Source organism: Colius striatus, chromosome 6 (genome assembly GCF_028858725.1).
Source record: "Colius striatus isolate bColStr4 chromosome 6, bColStr4.1.hap1, whole genome shotgun sequence".
NCBI classification, from domain to species: Eukaryota; Metazoa; Chordata; class Aves; order Coliiformes; family Coliidae; genus Colius; species Colius striatus.
The window spans coordinates 13,736,345-13,760,266 of NC_084764.1; the positions used below are offsets into that span (position 1 = coordinate 13,736,345).

A 23,922-nucleotide genomic window follows, 5' to 3' on the forward strand; every position below is an offset into this window, starting at 1 on the left:
ATATATATTTTTGGACCTGATTCCAATCATACTTATACTGAATTTTACAATAGGTAAATCAGTTTATTTGGTTTGATTCCTGCTACACATCAGGCTAGATGCGGTCAGAATCAGTCCTGCTCAAATAATTATTTAAACTTGTTGCTTGCTGCTTTCAGGATCTCCTTGTGGTGTAACAGTTTGGTGATATGTCACAATGCAGATTTAAAACACGATCAAACTTAATAAGCATTTAAAATTTTTCTTTTAAGAGGGATTTTTTTGGTGTTGAGTATTGTTTTGGTTTTTTTGTGAATTATTATAATGTACTTGATTTAAGTTGTCACACACAGGTGACAAGTAATGCAGGTCCAACCACTAGCCTGATCTGTTTCATGTGTTCTTGCTCTCCTTTTCTGCCAGAGGAAATTCCATCTCTTGCCTGCCTTCATGTGGTGCTGATAAAGCTCTTCCTGTACAGTAGAATTCCTGTTTTCCTTTAAGCAACGGCAGGGTATTGGGAATGATCAGGAAAGGGGAGGAGGACAGGAGGAGAATACACTCAACAAAGTAGCACTAAACTATAACATTAAGTTTTCCTCACTTATCCTTTTAAATAGCAGCTCCTAGCTCCAGGAAAGCCAATGCTTAATAAATGTCACATGAATTATGTGATTAAAGTACAGTAGCTGAGGTCTTACTTAGCTAAGTTTGGCAAACTTTATATATTTGTCTTCTTTGTTCCCTTTTGTCATGTTTTATGAATAGTAATGTAGAAAGAATTACATAAAAATCAGTATACGTGTTATTTTATATAATCACCTGGTGGTTATTCCTGACAATACTTGTAAAGGAACTGTTAGAGTGATACATCTCGAAAGTCTTTTGAAATGTGTCATATCAAGGTGATGGTGAGGGGTAAGGAAACATCTTTCCTGATATATAACATCTTTCAGGGAAAACTTTTTTTTTCCCCCCTCATAACTTTGTATTTGTTTAAAGCTTTTCCAGTGTTCAAATGGGTGAGGGAGAGTATAGGATATGAGGACATGTTTCTCTCCCATTTATGTTCCCCTCTACTTCTTGAAAGGATTTTTCTCCTCTTCCTCTCCCCGCTCATCACTAGTCAGTCTGGAAAACAAAGTGTGGAGAGATAGTTTGCATACCAGTTCTTCTGATCCTGCCACCTACTATGTTAAACTGTGCAGATTGATGCTTTTCTTATCCCCTGTATAGCTCATTAAGAAACTTATATTTTTTTTTGTCCCCATAAATACTCTTCTGCAGTACTATTCAAACAATTAAATCCAGGCAACTTTGTGGCAAGTTTAAAAAAGAGTAAATCCTGTCCTTTATTTTACCAAGTAAATCATTGCACCTCCTCTGCTTGTCTTTGAAGAATTATTACACTGTGCAAACTATCGATGTTTGGCACATTTCTCAAATGCTAATGTATATACTTTCCCTCCCCTCCTCCCCTCTTCTCCTGGTTTTCTTTCTGTTCTTCATTTGCCATTGGAATGGGAACTGTGGAAAAAATTCCTTGGCACTCCAACACCAGAATCCTTCATCTTGGAGAGACCACGATGATGCAACCTCAACGCACTCTGCAGGCACACCAGGGCCCTCCAGTGGGGGCCACGCTTCCCAGAGCGGAGACAACAGCAGCGAGCAAGGTAAAAGGTCAAACTTTTTCCCTCTGCAAAGTAGGCATGACTAAAATAACTTAAGTTTTTTTATTATATCAGTACATCTGCCTTAGAGTAAACACAGAGTGACAGACTTGCAGTATAATCAGCTATAACTTAGGGAGATGGTATTTCCTTTTCCTAACCCACTTAGCTGCATTTTATTTTTATTTCAAAGTGAAATATCTAATCTTCAAACAAGCTTTGTAATAACAATTGATTAGTTCTGCCAATTCCTTTACAAATTTGGTTATCTACAGTTTATTTTTGTGTGGTGTAAGTAAATATAATGACAGGCATACTCTCCAGCTGTGATGCAGTTGTTTGAGCTGGGTTATATGAGAATTTAACCTGTGTTTTTAGCTGAGGATGAGACTCCTATATGAAGTTATCGAGTTTCTAAATTATATAAGGTAGAAGCAAAACTCCAATTCCAAGAAACATTTTTCTGCCTAATAGTTGCTTGTACACACTTGCTTTTTCTTCTGAAAATCTGAATTTAGAATTTAGATATATACCTGAACTGCAAAACTTACGATAGATCTATACAGTGAAGCCTTCTCAAGAGTTCAGAAGCTTTGTTTGTTATTTCCTTTTTTTGTCATTTTTTTTCCTACTGCATTGCACCTGTATGTAGTCATCTGCATCCATGCTGAGTGCATGTCAAAGGCTGTTATTCTGATATGATAGTGTTTTACACTTGCTCATTAGAAGTATAAATGACTCCAGAAGGTGTAAGAGTCAAGCCTCTGGTGTTAAATGTTGGGTAAAGGTGGTCTACTGTCAGCCTTGGATCTTGACTCAGAATAGATTTTTTTAAAGAACAAAGTTTAAGGTGGGCTCTCTTGTTTTTCTTTGTAAACATGGTAAGCCTCAGCTAGTTAGCAAGACATTACCTTTATATGCTTCTTATCTTGTGCATCTGCAGCATTTTGCTGCAACATTCCCTTTCATGGGGGTTACTTGTGCCCAACAGAGCCAACTGACAGGTTTGGTATCTAACTAGCCATACAGGATCCGAAGACTGGAGAGGGTAGCCTTCAGAGGTAGAGCTGCTGTGACTAGCCTCACGCTGCAGGCTGCTTCCCATCATATTTACCATGCTTAGGCGGAGGAGCAGATATGTGATTTCACGTCTCTCACGTGGCCCGCTGCTTGGCACAGAGCTAGATCCCCTCGTCTGTCTCAAGATCTGGTGTTGTACCCATTGTGATTCTAGGAACTTGCAAAGTTTGTCTCCTATTTGTACAAATTTGTAATCTTACTGCTGATAGAAAGCAGCCATGGCATAGGGTGTGATCCAACTCCAACATGAGTCACATTGGATGTTTTTTCTGTGTGGTTAGACTGAAGCTGTGCAAGGCCCAGTGTGAACTGTTACAACTTCAGCAGCTAAGGAAAGGAAGAGCTTGACTACTGAACAGCAAATCGGTGTTATGTCTATTAGCTGGCTATAGACTTCACTGTTGTACAATGTTTACATTGTATATTGTGGCTAAGATGCTTGGAATAGCAGATAATCACTTGCATGCTTAAAAATTATTCCCCTGAGTTGTCTGCCACAGTATGTTCATTCTAGCCCTAGTTAATAAATTTCCTCATACCTGTATCTTCCCTCTACCCCAGCAACACATGAGAAATTAGAGTTTCTTTGTTGAGCCCTGTTTGATGTATAGAAATGCCTTGTATGGACATCCAGGGATCTTGCATTTTGCTAGTCTCCGATCTCGCACATAACTCAGGGTGCTGAAGAAGTATTGTTAAGCATAAGAAAAAGAGGTTGACAACTACATCAACTTCCCACTAGAGACTAGGGTTTCTGTTAATGTATAGGATTTAAACAAACCTGTTCCACACACTTGTGCAGAAGGGAAACAACTGCTGAAAGGCCGAAATCAGTCACTATACTGCCCAGTCTAGTAGGGTAAAACAAAGCTAGTATGCTTCTATTTGTGCTCAGTTGGGCCTTTTAAAGGGAAGCAGTCGTCCAGTGGCAAATCAGCATTCCACTCAGCTGCTGGCAGCTGAAAGATGTATGATCCTACAGCACCAGCAAAATTCCCATTGGAGACAGCTTTGGATTGCTCTTCCCCCCTCAATCCTGGAAAAGACTAAAGAGAGGGAGGTCTGTATTGAATTTTCCTCATGCTTCCTAGAGTGGGGCAGGGTTTACTTTATAACCCAACAGTGAGTTGGTTCCAGGCAATTCCAAGATGGGTATATGTCCTCTTGAGCTATTCTGTTGCAGTTACTTACTCGGGTCAGCTTGATTTTCCTGCAGTTTTGGCAACACCTTCCATAAATGCTGCTTCAGATATTCAACTTGCCCCAAAGGATTAGTTGGGAATGGGAGCTCATTAGAGAATTTTGCATTATATTGGCAACTTATGGTCTCCTTCACTGATGTCTGGTGGCAGCAGAGATTGATTCAAACTAAAATCAGTCTCCTCTGGCTTCTGGAAGTGCTCTTTCCAGGAGTCTCTTCTTTTGTCTTAAGTCTGTGATGTGTAACTTGTGAATTTTATTTTTATTTTTGTGAGGTGGTGGAAAGGAGTTGGATGAGTGATGACATTATTTTTTCAGATTTTCTTTGCATTAAGTAGATCTATTTATTATACAGAAGAATATTTCCGTGGTTCTTAGTTAGAACCAAACAAAAAAGGTATAAGCATTTTGTCTGTTTACAGGGGATGGTCTCTCCTGGACAGCGCATGACTGCTCTTTGGCATCAAAAGGGTTAATCTAGCTAGTGTTTGGTGTTATCAGAAACATGCTGGCATTGAAAAAGCTAAAGGAAGGGCCCTCAGGCAGTAAATGATGAAAGATTATCCTAATTTTATTAGTAGTGAGTGTCTGTGTTGTTCTTAACATGTCACCTCACTTGTTGAACAGAAAACTAAGCTATACAACATATTGATCACGTAGCAAACTAACGTACTAGTGACCTGTTATCTGTCAAGCACCTATTGACCTTACCCCAGTTCATCCACAAATGTAGATCAGTGCCAGGTAATACTATTTTAGAGATTAGCAATCATGTAGTAGGTCTGATCAACTTTCCCCCTACCCTAGAAAGAGTTAAATGTATCCAATAATAAAAATAAAACACTTCAAACATCTTACAAAGGGGAAAAAGAAGAAACTGATTTACTGGTCTAATGAGGCCATCTTCCAGAGACTTGTTTTGTGTAGGACTTGCTTTGACCTTTCGCTTTGCTCAGGAGCCCAATGCTTCATTTTTCACATTCTTGCAATTACGTTAACGCTTCAAGCATTTCTGACTCCAAGTCAGCTAGCAACACCAGGCATAACTCAACACTGTGAGTTTTTCTCCTCTCTGTAGATTCATTAACAGGTCACCAGGGTCCCAACTGAAATTTAAAACTGACTGGTTCTGTTGGGTTAGCTGAGTTATAGCAAGGGAGATGGCAGGAAAGGGGCTGAGAGAAGGGGTGGGGAGAGAGAAGACCCTGGTGTTTTTGCCAGGGAATATATGTGTAAAAAACCTAAGTGGAAGATTAAAAGGTGAGTCTAGCTTTATCATCTTCCATATTCTTTGGAGGGGAAAAAACACGTCTGAAATTCTTCTGGGGTATTGTGTTTTCCTTTGTGAAGCAAAGTGAAAACGGCCGCTACCTTTAAATACAAGGCTAAATGACTTCTAGAATTTGGCAACAGTTTGTACCACAGTGATGGATATGATGCTCCCAGATTTTAATTCCTATTTAATCTCTTTATGGCATATTTCAAATAATGAATACGGCAGATTATGCATGAAAAGTGGGAAATAAATCTTTTTAAGGTTTAGAAACATGTGGTCTACAGCAAAGCACCAGGGAATAGTTGCAGTTTCATATTTTATGATACTAGGGTTGTATACCTGATTTGTCATGTTCTTAGTTCAGTCACTCAAAAGGCTTGATACATCCAAGTCAGATGGAGGTTGTGTTTCCTGAGGACCTTTCAGGAAGTTCAGCATCTTTTTAGTATTAGGCCTCAGGTCATAAATTTGACCATAAGTGAGAAGCCAGAGACAAGAAACTTCTAGGTTATACAACAGTAAAAATACAAATGACCATCACATCTACTGTGCTTTACTCGTGTGTAGTTCATGAGTGTGGGTTTTCTTGTCTGGTGGATTTTTTTTTTTTTTGATGGAACTAGTTGTACTGAATGAGGAATATATGCCCCTTGATAAATAATATCTGAGGCTACTATCTAGAGCAGTTATCTTAAAATAGTTTTGAAACATGTTTGTGACAGCATGATGTTTGTCTCTCAAATTTGTCCACAGTAACTTTCTGGTGCAAAGACTCATCTGGGTAAGGACAAAGTAAACTAAGATATGAGCTGTAATTATATTTTCACCCCAGGTTACCTCTCAGAGTTGATGCATATTGGAAAAAATGGGTAGTATATGTCTTATTAATTATAAACTGTGTGGTAATAGTAATCGTATACAAATAAAATCTGTTTATAAAACTAGTTGATGATGCCTAAAGTCTTAGGCTTGTATTGAAGCTCTACTTAAATTTATATTAAGCTTTGACTCCAACTCCAATGGTCAGAAAAAGGATATATTTTGTTTAAAAATGGTAAAAAGAAAAGGAACATATTCATGCAAAGTCTTTGTAAACTTAATATCCGAAAGCTAGTGCTTCAGCTTCTTTCCCCTAGTTCTGTATTTATAGGTGAGCCTGCTGAGGCTGGTATGCATACTCGTCATAAGAATTCTGGCCATATTTTTATTCCTATAAAGCTATAGGATACGGTTTTATTGGAAGAGAACTGTCTTTTCTAAGAAAGGAAATTCCTAATAGAAAAGCTCAAACATTCAGACTGTGAAAAATCAAACTTGCTAATAAATAATGCTTCACTGAAGATGCATTATTTCAGAAGGCACTGCTCTCATGAAGGTGAACTGTATGAAGTATGAAGAACTCTTAAAGCTTTAACAATGACTTTTTTGAGCTGAGGAAGATACAAGAAGAGAGTAGCCCTTATTAATTCATCTGTTCCTTTCAAGTTTGAGGGGCCCATCCTTGTGTTGATATGTATGAGTAATTCCCATTAATGGTGATGGGAGTCACGCATGTGCACTGAAAGAAGAATAGATCCCTTAGTGTTCAAAGCACATGAAATTTACATTTTTTTCCACTGCTGTAATTGAGATGTTGACAAATTGGAGAATATTGATGAGCTTTTGTTTTAAGTATATTCTTGCCAAGTTTGCTTTATTTTTTCATGGTTTGAACAATGGTATGGGTTCAGCAGCAATGAATAATAAGAGTAGAGTAAAGATAACTATGTATTTCAATATTTTGATGTGCCAATATGAAAGAAATTGTCTTAGGCAAATGGAATATGCTGTTTTAATCATTAGCTATGCATGAAAGAAAAATTGATGTTGACATCTTTGCTGTAAACTCCTTGTAATGGGGCCTTCCTTACAATTCATTTTTATAAAATTCATTTTGTACATTTTGCAGCAATTGAACAATCCCTGCACTGTGAATAGGCAGAATTCCCAGAAATACTGAAACAGTTGGCCCAGTAACTGCTGAGCTCACACTGCACACCACATGCACATTAACCATAATGATGCCAGAACCAGCTTAGCTAAATATAGTCACATTTTAGTATCCTCCCATCCTTTCTTTTCTTTCCGTCTGTTGCGTGAACAAATACATCTTTTTGCAGTTTTTGTTGATTGCTGGAGTTGATGAAAATTTGCATCCCTACCCACTATTCAATACGTAACATTAAGATTTCATAGTAAAGCAAAAATTCACTATACAATTTTCTCATAATCAGATTGGTGCCAACTGCAGATTCCTCATCTTTTATTAAATTAAATATTAGAATGGGTGGGGGGAAGGATTTAAAATATTATATTGGTATTTAAGATTCTCACATCATTCTTAGCTTTAATTTATTTAATCCACATAGGGTTTTATATTTACATATAGATAAAAATCTGTACATGCTTTAGAAAACATTTACTTCCATATTCAAAGTGTGTTGTGCTAGGGTTTCAAATGCAGCATAGGAAAACTCTGTCAATGGAATGTTTTCATAGTGGCAATAATCTCTTTAAAATAACCCTAAATACAATATGACAGATGCCATCTGGAATAATCTTTTGCTAGTTGCTTTCAACTTTTATTTTTTCCTACAGCTAAGTTCATCTAAAACTGGTCACTGTTATGGTAAACATAGTGAACTCTTTCCTCTGTTTTGTATGTGGGTGTCTGGAGAAAATAACTAAACAATTTTACTTGGAGAGATAGTTCTGTTGAGAAATTTGCCTCTGACTTCATGTTCTGGGTGTTTTAAAATATATGTATCTCTATACCTGCATATGTATATATTTATATGTTTGTGTTTCAAAATAAAAAGGTGAGATTCCCCCTTAGGCCATGCTTTCCATCTCAGCCTAACCCAATTTGCCTCCAAATGTTAGATAACATTCCATTCGCTAAATTATAAGTTTGTTACTCTATTAGTGGTTTCGTATTGCACACATTCAAATATACAGTAGCAAGTGCTTAAATATCACTGTGTTGTTACAGACTAATTTCTTCCTATATATTCCAACTTATTTGAAAGATCTAGTGTTGGAATCTCAGTGTTTTTTTTTTTATCTTAGTCATATAAAGGGATGTCTCCTAATGCCTGTTAGAGTTTAATTTAGAGTAGTAATTAAAGTTGAATACTGCCTCATAAACAAAAGATAAACAATAAACCAGCCACGTTCCCTGCTGTTTCATAGCTTTCTTTCCCAGATGTTTTAGCCTAATAATTTTTACATAGTGAACTACCTAGCATGGAGTGCTATGGACAGAGGTCAAAGCCTGGTTCTTCATAATATATTTTAAAAAACTTTTTCTTAATGAATAGTACATATTTTTCCTTTGTGCAGCTGATAAAATTGTCAGATACTAAAGGGCACTTAGTAATTGACTTTTTAATTCTTTCCTTCTTGTTTAACAAGATGGCACTAAGTCAAGAAAAAACCACAAACTTAGTTTTAACTAAGTTGATAACCAAGGAATGTCACCATTTCTTAATGTTAGGGTGCCTGGACAGTAAATTAGAGTCCTATGTCATACTTAAAAAATAAAAATACCCTTACAGGAACTGCTCTCTCCATGTTGATCCTAAGCAACTCAGGAAATGTTCACAGTGGAAGGCTTTTAATTTTTAAAACTGCTCCTTAGGCTGCTGGAGCTTGCGTGTCCATCTCTGGACCGCTCCTCTGTCAGCCATGATCTTTCTAATTGCCAGGTATTAGTGGGCCGTTCAGCTGCAGAAGCCATGTTATTTTCACTGGGTGGGGTAATTACTGAAAGCTGAGAATAGCTGCACTAAAGACACGGGGATACTTTCATGATCCCATTAGCATAAGAGAGGGTAAATTATTCATGCCAAGTGAGGATTCTATGGGGAAAAGTATAGTTAATGCACATAGTTTTTAAATGTATCCCTTTCTGCTCTGAGACTAAATTCTTGTTGGATTCAGTTCTCAGACATTTACGAGAAAGCTCTAGTGGCATGTTAGACACAGTTCATCTCTCTCTGTTTGCAGCACTCTCAATAGAGACCATCTGGCAAAGATCCAAAAGGTGATTAAACAAAATGATCAGCTCTTGTTGCTGTGTTACATGTCCAATACTCTGGATTAAAAAACATGACCCACAACAGTCAACTAGCATAATTTTTTTTTTCCCTCTTTCCCTTTCCCCTCTAAGAATTCAGATGGTCCACAAATGTCTATGCCATCTTTGTGTCCTTATGGCCCATAATCATGAACAGGTTGTGCAAATGGCTCTTTCTGTAATACGGTCTGTTCCAGCAGCAAAGAAACATTTCATATTAATTGGGTCAGTCTAATGTTCATAATGACATCGGGAAAAATTACCCAAATGTGTTCTTATAGTAAACACTTAAAATGTGCCTTTCTTGTATTGCAAAGTGAAATTTGACATCATGCTCGTGTGGCTGATTTATTTTTTTAAGACAGAAGAAAATCAAAGCATGACACTGTCATCTGCTGAAACTAGCTTAAAACCCTTTCTACCTAAACAAACAAAAAAAAAAACAAAAAAAAAAAAAGGGAGGGGGACATGGAGAATGAGCTGTGCTTTAACACCACAATCAGGGATGAATTTACAGTGCTATTCAGAAGAGTACTCCCTTACCATAAACAAGCTGATAATCGCACTGAATCTAACTCCCAATTAGCTCTTTCTTTGCTCACAGAGATCAGGGTTCTTGTCCTCCTTAAGCAGTGACATGTTGCCATTGAGTCAGAGGGAACATTTGTATACCTTATATCATATTCAGGATTTAAGGATTAATGCTATATATTTACCAGAAAAAGAAAAAACAGCTAATCAGCAAGGTATCTTTTTTCAAACCAATCACTTCAGTATCTGAGTTAAGGTAAAAATTCCAAGACTGTGAATAGGGGACATATGTATCTTATCTTTTTGGGGTTGCACCAAATGTCAAGTACTGGTGTAAATTCAACAGAAACCAGACATTGTTGGAAAGTAATTAACAAAATATTGAAATTAAAGCTACCATATGAGTGAAGTATTTGTAGTCTGACTTTATTGTCTGTGTAGCAATTTGTATAGAACTGAAAAGTGTTTCTTTCTCGTTTACCTCTGGAGTTGAACTTTCAGCATGATAGAGGAATCACCTCTCTGTATTCAGCCATAGGATCTGAGGGATCATCTTCATGCTGAGGATGTTTACAGTCCAAAATGAGTACATTTACTTAGAGCAGAAATTAATGTTTTGTAAAAAAGAGAGAAAACCTATGCTAAGAAAAATCAAAATCCACTTCTAGAAGCTTGAAAGATCCAGTCAGCTCTCCTTAGTGTGCTGGGTGAAAGCAGTAGGTAAAAGGCACTGACATGTCCAGAGTGCTCAGGGAGGGGAGGCTGGGCTCCCGTAGCGCCACTGTAGCCTGACAGATGAAAGGGACCCACATAACCTTGTAATAACTTAAGACTATTACAGAGTAACTCATGCTCTGTTATCATGCTGATTTCCAATTGATTTTTGTCTGTATAGTACTTGGTGAAGGTCCTCTGGAGCATCAAACACTGCATTATGGTACTACACATGGAAATAAGTGTCTTTAACTTGCCCGAGAAGATGAGTTCTAGTGGATCCATGATTGCTCCAGCTTCTGGGCAGCTTTTATAGCTGGGGAAGTAAGACAGGTGAAGGAATTTTGACAGCAGTCTTTAGTTGACTCTTAACATGATTTGATGTGTGTTTGTGGTTCTGAATTTTCAAAGCAATATGGTTTTGAATTACTGTAACACCTTGCTTTTAATTTATAAAAGAACTTCTCATTTAAGTAATTGATTGCAGACAGCTAATAAACTCAGGTCTGCTGTCTAATTATACTTTCTTCTTAAACTTATTGTTGGATACATTTAAGTAACTGGTTGTTAAAGTTGCAGGTGAGATTGCAGGAAGCCTTCTATAGGCTGGAGTAATTTCTCCTTTTTTCTAATTTTCTCTCTTCACTTGAACTACTGCATTACTCTCATAGGTTTTTCATTCAATACAAAATCGAGCCATCTACATGTGAGTCTTGATAAACTGAGGATTTTTGACATCAGATGAGTATCTATGCACTTAGGATATCATCTTGAAATAAATACTTACCACTTCACAACTAGTGGTTTCTAATGGCTTCTGTAAGTCTCAGTGCATGTGGTTGAAGATGTAAACAAGTATATTAAAATATTTATGAGAATAAAAATATACATGTGAAAACATATGCAGAAACTTAGACTTGCAACTATCTGGCATGATGTGAACTATAAGAAAGCAATGTAATCCTAAGGATTGGATAATACTAGGAAACAATGATGGCCACTACATCGCTAGCTGCACGCATGATCCACGTAACAAATACAGTCACTGGGAAGGCATCTGTTATTTTTGTGGCCTGCTTGTAGCAACTCAGTTTGCTGCCACAAGGTAAGGATATGGCTGTTTACCCAGCAGCAGCTGACTGCAGAACTGAATCCAGTAGGACCTTCTGTAAGTTACATGTCCTCTCTGATGTGCATACTTTCTCATCTGTACAATGGCATAAAGTACTTAAATGCTGCATGAATATTATGAAAAGGTCATCTGTAGTCAGTACACTACTCTGATATTCCAGGAATGCAGGGCTATGTAGAAAATTCAAGTGCCTTCTTGCATTGGTCTCCCTGAATTTTACAAAAGAAGTACTGGATGTACTGCATTTGTTAATTGTATTGCTTATTTTAGCACTTCATCTTTTTTCAACAAAGATGAAAAAAAGGTGAATGAAATAGCCTTGATGTTTAACTCCATATTGTTTTTTATTAATTAAGTCTTCTGAAGTGAGCAATAAAAGATGACATGGATCATATCACCAGTTCTTTGGTGATATGTGCATGAAGATGAGGAGTCTAAAATGATGTTTTTAAGGTTGAAAAAAATTGTTGTATCACTACATAAGTGTATTTCTTTTATAGACCCCCTGAACAAGCATAGTAAATGTAGGCCAAAGAAAACCTGATTCTGTGTTCATATTTAGGTCTCAGAGATAATATAGGTAATATTGGTTTAGAACAAGGTTGTGCAATGTATTGTTGGTCCTTTGGGGATTTTGTGGTTTTATTTTTCTTTAGGATTTCCTTAGTACCCTAAAGCTGTAGAACAGATTGTGATGTTTACTGACCTTGGACATCAGTAGTTCTGTCTTTTAAACATGGACATTGATTTTTCTCATCCTGTCATGAGAAGATCTAGCATACACCCTGCTCTGTTGCCTAAGAGTTTTCAGCATGCACACAGGCATTGGTGGTTGAGAATGATGGCTTAGGGCCTCACAACTGGCAGCAGTATCATGGCCTGCTTCCTCTTTAGAGGTTTTTTGGTAAACTATAAAATATAGCATATCCATTTTGCAGGGGCTAGAGTGTGAGATAAGGAGAAGTGATAACATTTTGTGTAACTATTTTACTGTTGTTTATTACTGCTTTTAGTCCTAATAAATATACTAATGTAGATTTTAGTAACTGGGTTTCTACAGAACTTAGAATAACATTTAAAAATGCATCAACTAGGTGTTTTGATCATATAGAAGAACTTTACTCATGAAAGATCTGTCTTTTGTTTATGAATCACCAGTGGACTGTCCAGAGAAGGTTTGAAGGAAAGGGATGGGAATCAGTTCAAGGCAGTTGCTCTTCCTGTGAGCAGAGAAGAGGAAGACATTATCCACTTAAGAACCTGATTTTTCTTATATGGAATCAGTAGCGATAACAGGGGCACTACTGATTTTTGGATATGCAAAGTTTGGATTGAACACATCCAAATAAATGAAAGCAAAGTATGATACTCTTATCTTAAACATAACAGACAAAAAAAGAAAAGCGCTATTATTTTTTTATGATTTCCACAGAATCTACTGCCATTAAGACACATAAAGTCTACAAATAGACATAAAGTTTTAATACATCCTGATATTTCTGAACAAAATGTCACCATGCCTTACATTTTAGAGGTTAAAGAATAAGATATACCAGCTTTTCTTTATTTGCACAGGAAAGTTTTTAATCATTTGTTTCCTCCTGTGGTTTTTAAATGTTAAAGTGAGCTTCAGAGAAAAAATAAATTTGGACTTTTAGTTAGGTTAATTTCTTGAAATACACTTCTTCAAATCTGTTGGAGAGAATAAACTTATGCCGTGAACTCAAAATTAACTTTAAGGAATTTGCTGTTGTTTGGCTATGCTTAATATATTAAGTCATCTTGTGTGCAGTTGTGTGTAGAGTTGAAGGAAGTAAATGGTTGGCTTTCTTCTGTTACATATGGGTGGCTTATAAGTGGCATCCCCAAAGCTGGGCTGTGTTTGGGTTATTTGTGAAGCCATCTTTACCCCAGCATAAGGAGCAATCACAGGGAAATCGTCTGGTGGCAGAGTTGGCATGATGGCCCTGATGTCCCTATTCCTACCTACAGCTGGGATAATGAACACAGGAAAGAGCAAGACAAAGTGGTTTTCTCGTGGTCCACTGACTTCACAGCTGCTCTGAGTCTGAAGTCCATTGCTAACTCCAGATGCTCAAATTTGCACTGAGTACTGTCCTAAACTACCGGCTGCATAACCTGTGGAAAGAACTCAAATTATTTTATGGATGGTTACCTTTGTACATTCTTGGCACTATACATTCCTCATGCACAGGCATTGGGATCTTCTACTTTCTTGTGTAAACAGAGCATTTGCTATAACTGACAAGGACTGCTGGAACAGCCTCAAAAGTGAGAGAGGGGAATTCAGCAAATTATCTATTAAGATGTGATTTGTACCATGAAATTTTGACAACCTTGGCATTTAATTCTTAAATAAGGGTGCTCTTTTCCATATAATCTTGCTCACCAGCTTATTGTGGCTACACTTGTTTAAGCAATTAAATTTGTTTAAATTTTCCTTGTGGCTCTCCAAATGCAGCTGTAAGTAAGTCTTACCTAGACTTAGGGCAGCTCCCATTTGCAGAGTCCAGAAGTGAATATGACAAATAGATGCATAGAATTGCATTGCAGGACTTTGTGCTAAGATTTTAAATAATTTATGAGCATAAAATTAAGAAAATTACATGATTTCTCTGTCTAATTTTACACTCCTGCTTCAAGAGGATGGAACATCACTTAAATACCACAAATCATAATTTTTCAGTTTGGAGATTTTTTCCTAATTCCTTCCACCTCAGATATACCACTTACTGGTGGTCCTCTGTTTTGTGGGACACCTGACCCTGTACATCTGTTAAAGGGGATAGTTCAGGATGAACATAGCCTCCTACTCAGTAGGACCACAGTGTTCTCTTAGCTCCTACTAGATGCTTGAACAAGTAGAGGGCTTAAGTGAAATCCTTTAGCTGAGCCAAAATCTCTTCTTATTTAGGGACTAATCCAAAGCCTGTTAAATCAACAGAAAGATTTTGGTTGACTTCAGTGAGCTTTGGATCAGGCCCTTCTTTGCTAATACATCTGAAATCAATGGAGCTACACTGGGCTTCTACCAGTATAAAAAAAAAAAAAAAAAAAAAAAAAAGAGAGGGATTGTCCTTCTGCTTTATTTGTACAGTACCAAACTTACCAAGGTCCTGGTGTTCAAACAGTGCTTTCAAGTGCTTCATTGAGAAAATAATAACTTTGACTTGATTATTGGTTTTCGTGGACTCCCTCTCAGCTGGGTACATAATTCAGTTGTTTAGAACAACCATGTATGCTGTGCATCTGCCTCATGCCCAAGCAGCATTTTGGTCTTCTAGAGTTTTCTATAGAAAAATTTCTTGCAAAATGTAAAAAGAGGAGGTGAACAGTTTTTATATCAGGAAATTAAAAGGAAAAAAATATAAGCTGTCAGATTGTAAAGAAAACTGTTTGGAATGAAAAATCCACAAACCATAGAACATGTAAAACCCAATGAGTGTAACTTTTACTGTCAGTTCACTGGCTTGAGAAAATTATTAAAGCCTTATGTCTTCTCTGCAATCCAAAGGCTGTCACCTTTTCATTATTTCTTCATTACTGCCTTTTATTTTTCTTAGTGTTAAACCAAAGTCCAAATTATAATTTGCCATTTGTTAAAGATTTTATTGTAAAAATTAGTGTTATGGAGATGGAAAATATTTTTACGCAAGAAATGGTAAAGGATTAAAAGATCCTATATGTATATCAGCATAGACCTTCCATTTTCAGAAGTGTCTACAACAACCAACATTGGACCTCAGTCTGTCAAAGTCTTTTACATTTCTTAACCCTGTATTGCAAGTCCTGTTACTAAAATAGATACCTACAGAAGGATTAATATTGACCACTGCAGCCTTTGTAAGATTTTTTTTTTTCAATTGATACTTTCATTCTCGTCCTAAATTAGAAATATTTTCCTTAAAAAGAAAACTAGTAAGTTTTGTTTATTTTAACTTCTTATTCTTTTGGTTAGATTTCATGTGCTTCTGAGTCCATGTTTAAGATTCATTTTGCGTATTCAGGTACTTAATATATCTTGTGCAAAACATCTATCACCATGTGAAAGTGTATTTGAGTAAGAAAAAAATTCCTGGTTCATAACTTTTTTTAGTGTGTGGTAATTTAGACATATATTTCTACATGAGAAGCATTAGACTTAATTAATGATGTATTTTAATAGTCTTATTTTTATTCATGTTTTATCCATTTTTTTTAAATGGTAGTTTCTATAAGTTTAAAGTATTACAAAATTAGGTTTTGATTTAGAGTTTATAAAAATTCTTAATGCATATAGATGCCTTTCATTCTAGGGAAACAGGGATAGGCTGATCTGTGCTAGTATCTCTGCTGACTAATTTTGAGGTTTCTGCCTTTTTCATGTGCAAAGATTTAAAAAAGAGAAGGACGACTGCAGTACACATACTTAAGTCCAAGGAAGTAACTATGCAGTTTTCCAGTTAAAAAAAGGCTTAATAAAGATGATCTTATTAATGTTGAATATTACTTAGATTTTAAATGCTTACAACTTTTGCTGTTTTGTTTTTAAGGGATCATATCTGAATTTCCCTTAAAGTTCAAAAATTTACTTTAGTGACCTACCATTCTATGATTCTATCACTCAAGTTTTACAGATTTGCCCCTTTTTTGCTGTTTGGTTTTCTCATCTGAATTTGGGTAGGAATATGTTTGGTATAGCCAGGCTGTTCTGATCTGGTGATTCATTAATGACATTCAGGGTTTCATTTCAAACCGCTCTCTCCTTTCTTGTAAACTAATCCTACAGTCCTGGGACCACCAAAGAGAATGTCATTTTAGCTAGAAGTCCACACTGTCAAAATTCAGGTTTACAGTATGCCAATTAACCCTCCTTTAAGCTCTTCCAAATGGCTATCAATCTGATTCGTTTAAAAAACAATCTGTCCTTTTATTTTAGAACTAGTAAAGAATTTTACATCTTTCTAAAGCAATTGTTGGCACTCTTACTGAATTCAATGATGTGAATGTAAAGTACACAATAGGTTAAATTACGACTTTAGATGGGAACACAGTCTGCATGCTTGAAAGCAAAGTTGATTCAGTCTTTGTGTGCCTGTACAACAAAAAAAGTCTTATCTCTATATAATTTGTCTTCATATAATCAGAGAATATAGATTTGTGTTTGTTTCTCAGGTTATTTCCTATGATACCTTACGTGAGCTCAGAGGAGCTGTTTATATATACACATTCCTATGAAGAACATCTTTTTTTGTTGTTGTTGTTTATTCAGATATAAACATTTTGCATGCTTCTGTGATGAATTTCCTTGTAAGGTTCTTAAGAGACAGAACTTGTCTAGCACATAATTTTTAAACTATACAAAGAGCACTCTTTAGTTGAGGCAAATCCTACCAAAATGTGCTCTTGGATGTAAGGGTTCAAGCTCAAACTGTAGCTGTAATGAGCAGGATATACCCATGCATGGTCAGATGTCTAGTAGAGGATACATGCATAGATCTTCTGTAATTTTTCCATCAAACAGATGTTTTTTATATCATGATTAATTTTATTTTGGATTATTTGAGAAAGATATTGCTTTTGAACAGAAAAAAAAACATACAATGTCCTCTTCTCTTATGTCTTCTCCATGCTAATTAGCTGGGTTTGAGTTATCTGTCCTATTTCATGGGAGTAGGGTGTGACTTCTATGAACAGAATGAGATTATTGCATCCAAAAGGAAAGGGAGAATGTTAGTTACATAGTGGGCAAGAATATGGCTATTAAATTCGGGTGAAACTTTTAGATTTTTTACCTGTGTGCTTTACCTTAAGATGGGGTAAAACCTATATCTCACACTTTCAGAAGAAAGACTTAATTTACACCAGACTTCTTATACTTTAAATAACCAATTTGGCTGTCTTGATCTACTAAAACATTACTTTCTTGCTGATATTTTAATAATAGTCCTTTAAACAACTTGTGAGGAACTTCTTACCTTATTTTTAGACTGCTATAGGTAGAAAACATTTCTGTTTAAAAAAAAAAGAAAAAACAAACCAAAGATACATTTAAAAGTAATTTAAGCCTGTAACATAGCATTAGAATATTTCTTCTGTAAATCATCTCTCATATATTAAAAAGCAAGTGTCAGTTGGTTTCCTTTCTATCTTGTACACAATTGATGTTATTACAGAAGAAGTTCTAAGCAAAGCTTCCCACTCCCTATTACTTTTTAATTAAGTTGATGACTTTAGGAGGTAGTCATTGTTTTTAGCTCCATTAAGTATCCATGAAGGTAAGGTTATTTCATATTGAGGGGGTTTTTGTGTGTTTTTTACTGTTTTTTTGTAATATGACAGAATAGTAGGATATAACTGGGCAGGATTAAACCTTTTAAAAGTAGAATTTGTGAAACGTAGGACATGGACAAAGGTTTGTCATGATTTGCTTGAATCAGTACACATCCATTACAAGAAATGGTAGATCTGCAGACAGGCTGTGGCTTTTGTCACATCCACCGAATCTTGGCCTTCATTTAGGATTCCCTCCTGATAAACAAATTCCCATGACTGCTTTTGAAGCTTTAAAAGCTTTGGTTTTCTTTTAAAAGGCCTCTGAGCATAGGCAATGTTTTCATAGGCATTTAGAACCAAAAAAACCGAGCTTTTAAACCTTCAAATGTCGCTGCGGGGAATCACTTTACTTCTCAGCAGACCAAGTCTGAGATACGCACTTCTTGCAGGTGTTATCTGTGTGTGTGGATTTTGTGAAAATTGTGATGCACCATTGCAATTGACCCACAAATGTGATGGTGGTATGTGTGTGTGTAAATCTTATTGTTATATTTCACTGCTATTCATTTTTAACAGTGAACTCTTATTTTGTTTCTGTGGACTGACTGATGTGGGTAAACCAATTTTGGTTTTAGATTGTTTTCATTTCTTATCCCTGTATGTCCTTTAACAAATTGTCTTCAGAAGAACAGACTGAGTGGAGGTCTCTGGTTATGTTTCATTATCTGAAGGGTATTGTGGGTTGTTTGGTTTTTTTTTTTTTTGCTTCAGGCTTAGTTTTTCTTATACAGTTAGCATCAGTTGCATATTAAAAGGTAGTTTTCTGTAAGTAAATGGGTCATACCATATGTAAAACTCAGACTTGTGTTACTAGGTGAGAAATAATGTACAATAGAAATGAGTGGACAAAATGTCAGATCAATGAAACGCCAGAAATACTCATTTACACTTCTTTGCAGCTCAATCTCTTTGCATTTCAGACACCTGAGGTGAAATTGTGTTATGTTTCAAGGGAAAGAGTAAGGGGGTCTTCAGAATTAAGGACAGATATGAAATTAATGTATTAACATTGCTTCTCTCTTGTCCTGTTCTCTTCTCAAAACACCTGTTAAAACAAACAAACACATATTTTGTGACTGATGATACTAACTGGCAAACTTGGCATCAAATAACCTGCTGAAATTAAAATGTTGATGCAGAACATGTGCTTAACTTAACAGTCCATAACCCTGTTTTTAGAACACTGAAATAGCCACTGTGAGGAAAGCTCATAAAATGAAGGTCTTTAAAGTTCATAGATTAGGCCAATGAAGCTGCAGCCATTTTTAAGAATGTGTATCTTCATTGATTCCTATTAATTCAAGATGGCAAAGTGTAGGAAATATGAGACATGAAAGCACTGAAAAAGGTGGTTTTGTTTTGGTGGGCTTTTTTGGGAAACTACTTTGCATAGAAGAATGAGCAGAAAAGGGATGCTTCGAGAGGCAAACATTCTGCATTTGGGAGGACTGCATATTGCAGGCAGATCTAAAAGAATCTCTGCTTTGTTTTTAAGAGTACTTAATTGAGGTTTTTACAACATAGCATGCTTAGTTCTTCCATAAACTCCCAAGATTCTAGTGCTTAGGATTAGGTTGAGGAATCTGGCATATCTCTAATCATGTTTCTCCATGTGTAACATTCCAGCTACGTCTGTCTTACTTTACTGTTAAATATATAATTTATAAATAGATAACAATCCTGATAAGCTTGTTTGAATCCATTCTAGAATGAAATTACTTGTTTTGTATTGTGTGTGATAGCTTCAAGCTGCTTTAGAGTAACCATCCTCAGCAAAGAAGAAATCTTTGTTATACTATTCATCTGGAGGCACTGGAAATTAAAAAATCTGAGCTACTGTAGCAACTGGGACCCATTATTTCTGAAGTGTTCCTCAAGAAATAAACTTTCTGTACTAGGCAAATGCAAATCTGTAACAAATACTTGAACACACATAATTTTCCTTTTTATACTTGTCCACACAGGGTGCATGTTTGTTTGCTGATTTTAAATGGAAGATATAAGAATAGGCTATGTTAAGCTGAACAGAATTTTCTTCATTGAATTTTTCTGGCTGTGCAACTTCTCTGATGAAAAGCTTGCTATCTTCCATTTCACCAAATGTGCACTTTTTTGCCCTCAAACTATATGCTTTACTGTGACATTTTGGGAGATGGTTGGGGTTTTTGTTGATTTTTTTGTTGTTTTGCTTTTTGGAGTGAACCAGAAGCATCATCTTATGCTGTGTGGCCTGATAGAAAGGAAAACAGAGTATTTAAGCTGTTAATGGTTGAAAGGGAGTTGGACTGTTCTTTTTCCTCTGTGTTCCTTACTTTTTTTAATAACTGAACAAAACTTGGGGGGGTGGGGGGAAGGGTGACAAATTGTCCTTAACAAGAAAATTATTTAGAAATGCAATGTGTTTACGTATCTCGATGAGAACAGTGCATTGTTAGCAGTGATTGCATGAATTGCATGATGCAACCTTTTGACAACTGAGTGTCTGCTGGAGACATCTGTGAAGGGTGACCTTTCACCCTAAGGAAGAATACTCTGAAGTTGGGGAATGCCATTATCTGTCCTAACCCACCACTCACAGAAGCTGCCCACCGCAGTCCTTGCACCTGCCAGGTTATGTAGCTCTTCAAATAAAAACCGGATGAGCCAAAACTGAGCAAATACACCTAAAGAAGTATTTCAAGCCAACTTGCTTTTGCCTTGATGGGAAGGCAGAGGTTAAGTCAGGAGCCTCAGAAAGTATGAAATTAGAATGAGACCCTTAAGCCTTTCAATAGTCTTAACTAATAAGTGACCTGGAGAAGAATTGCTAATATCTGATGTGCCTGCCACTCCCTCAGATCCTTTACTTCTGTAGATTGCTTGTTAATAGTGTTGTGGAAACCAGTACATACAGTATTATGCTTCAGACACACAGGTTCAAGTTGTAAATTGTAGTGGGCAGACACAGAAGGCATCTACTCTTTTTTTTTTCAGATGGTAGGAAAGTGAAGGAGGAGGTTGGGGGGAAAAATGCTGGGAATGTTTTCAGACCAACGTATATCTGATTTTCATAGAAAAGAAAATCCATTATATGTACTGTAATCTGATAAACTTTCTGTTATCATCCTCTCTTTAATTCACAAGCCTGGATTTCCTGGTACAGGTGACTCTCTGAAATGCAGCACAGTGTTGGTGATTGCTGCTTCTTGTGGTGTGCTGCTGTGTTTGCAGTGGTCATTCATGGACAGCTACCAGCTGATTGTTATTTAACAAGGACCCACATCCCACTTGTTATAGATGAAGTGGTGATTTCTTGTCTCAAGTGGCTATAGTGTTTGAGGTGTGTGGTTTGGGCTTGTTGGGAGGTTTTATAGTGTGAGGTTTGTTTTGTTTTTTAAGTAAAAAATCTAGACTATAAGGATTTCTGGCTGCTAAAAACAAAGCAGCAAATATTCTATCCCAAAAGGTGGAGCAGTCTTGAAGAAAACAGGTTACTCCCCCCCCAACACCCTTTAGTCCTACAGAATGACTGCATGCTTCAGCATGGATTTCTCTGCTAGTTGGATCCCAGGAGGCCTTATTGAGTGCAGCGTTGCTCAGGGAGTTGCAGCTGTATAAAGTGGAGGGGAAAAAATGGAGTTTGTATGAATTGTTCTTTACCTTGGTTTGGGTTCAGCATGGCAGCTGCACTCAGACTTTGTATGTGATAGCACAAAGGACAGCAAAAGTGAAAAGCGAGTCAGCAAGTAGAGAGACAAAAGCAATGATCAGCTAATACAGCTCCACATGGCCTAACTAATTTATGAGAAAAAAACTGTTCTGTTCATTGGATCAGCACTCTGAGGAGGCAGGTGGAATTGTAGGAAGTTTTCATTGAGTCTCTGGAGCAACTAAGGAAGCCACTAGAGATTCTTCTCAGTTTGAACTTTATCAGGGTCTACGCTTAATCAATATGGTATTGGAAAAAGAATTAATTACTAAAGCAGAATAAAACAGCTGCATTTTAAACTAAGGATCCATCAATTCAGTAATCTTCCAGTTACAGGCTAGATGCCGTGAGGATCATTTTGACTTCATGTAATGAGGAACTGAGGGAGTTTCCTCATGAACAGGCTGGGAATTCACATTAGCCTATTTCAGCTATTTGTCATCAGTACAACTCATTTCTCCCCTTCTGAATTACAATTTGTATTTGATATACTGTCAAACCCACAAAATTCCCATATTCATGGAACTGAAAGCATTAATGCGGAAATCATTGTCACCATGAGAAAAAGTCTTAACCTTCCTGAGCCTCTTTATTCTATAGGCTGCGGCTCGAGTGGTTTCATGCCGGACATACCTCTATTGTGTTCATTGTGAGGGTCAGGGACCTGCCTGTTGAAGAAGCAGTAATTTGAACACAGCCTGTAAATGTTTCATCTGTAATTTCCATAATGGTGAATTTCAAGGAGGGCTGAGAAGGGTTATGGGAGATGAATTAGGTTTTTAGTGAGCTCATTAGGAAGCCAAACAGAGTTTAGACAGCAAGGCGGTGAGTGTGGCTGTAATCAGTTCTGCTCGCTTTGTTCCCTGCCTTCGGGACATTTTTTTAAAACTTCATGGCAGGGGCTGATGAGAATATACTGAGCAGAGGCTGCAATCTGATGGTTGACTTGTTGATTTGTAAACCTCTTAATTCATTTTTTGTTCAATTTAATCTTTTCTTTCTGAAGGAAAATTGAATGTTAGCCCTCTTTGCACTATTCACCTCTTAAATTATGCTCATTTTGAGGAGCTTGTTATGCCTGAATAAACATGAAATGACTTGGCATTTTCCCATAAGAGGCACACCCATTTTAATACCATGTATTTACCATTCCTGGAAATGTCTCATTAACTTCTGAAAATCTGTGAGCATGATATTTTTGGGCTACTGTAACACACCTCTTGGCAGTCACAGAAGGCAGTTTGGTTAATGCCTCATAATATCCATTTTTATTCTCAACATGAAGAAAGGCTCTCTATAGAAAATTGATGCAGTTTGCTCTGCTAATTTTCATGCTCATTCCAATTAATTTAACATGACCCAGATTTTCTTCCTCGGGCTCATCCTGACTAATTAGTAAGACAACACCTAGAACAAGTTCTGTTTAATAACAGAGGAACACTAGTTGTGAGTGATTTTGATGCTAATAAAGATATTCACTGATGGGACAGATATTTGATGTCAATTATAGTATGTAATTTAGAAGTCCCAATGTGCTGAATAGAGTATAGGAAGGCTGGCAAATCACTATGGGAGATAATTTTGTTGTTGTTGTTAAAAGGACTTCCAAAGCACCTAGCTATCCTCAGGGACCAATTTGGTTTTTTGGCTTTTTTTTTTTGGTACAACTACTAGTATTGTCAACTAATTCCACAGTAATGGAGTGGTACTGCAAAGGACATACAGTCTGTGAACCATCAATGGCCAGGGCCCAAGCTTGCATTATTTACCAAATTTTTATTATATACAGGAAAAGCCACTGTGAGTACCAGAAAGCCACAAGCACTGGTTCAGGGAAAACACTGGCCTACTTGCTTCCTTGATTTAGCTTCTTTTACTGTTCTCCAGATGAGTCTATTTTGTAAGAAGTAAATGGGATTGAAAAAAGGGCCTTGTTAGTGCTTTATAAATGAATTATGAACATTGGCTTTTGTTATTTTGAAAAAATGGCCTCAGACCTCCACTGCATATGATAATTGTTTCCTGTACTCTGAGAGCTGGGGAGAAGTTATCTCTGTCCAGACGCGCAGGACTGGTGTTCGTGTAAGTGCAGAGGGACTGGCAGCATGAGCAGCTCCTGGTTCCTCTGCACACTTCTTTCCCTCTCCAGGAAAGCTGGCTCACTTGATGTGTGTCATCCCATGCCCAAGCAAGTGA

General features: G+C 36.8%; 1 protein-coding gene across 10 annotated transcripts in view; it reads left to right on the forward strand.

Annotated features, from left to right (window-relative positions):
* MEIS2 (Meis homeobox 2) overlaps nt 1-23,922 on the forward strand; it is a 176,299-nt gene that overhangs the window by 15,766 nt on the left and 136,611 nt on the right. For all 10 annotated transcript variants that reach the window (XR_009818958.1, XM_061998659.1, XM_061998661.1 and 7 more), the window contains one exon: nt 1,541-1,655. Coding sequence is in view for 9 of the 10 variants with exons in the window: in XM_061998659.1 (XP_061854643.1) it covers nt 1,541-1,655 (115 nt within the window). In the remaining variant the exon portion in view is untranslated. The remainder of the gene's footprint in view (nt 1-1,540; nt 1,656-23,922) is intronic.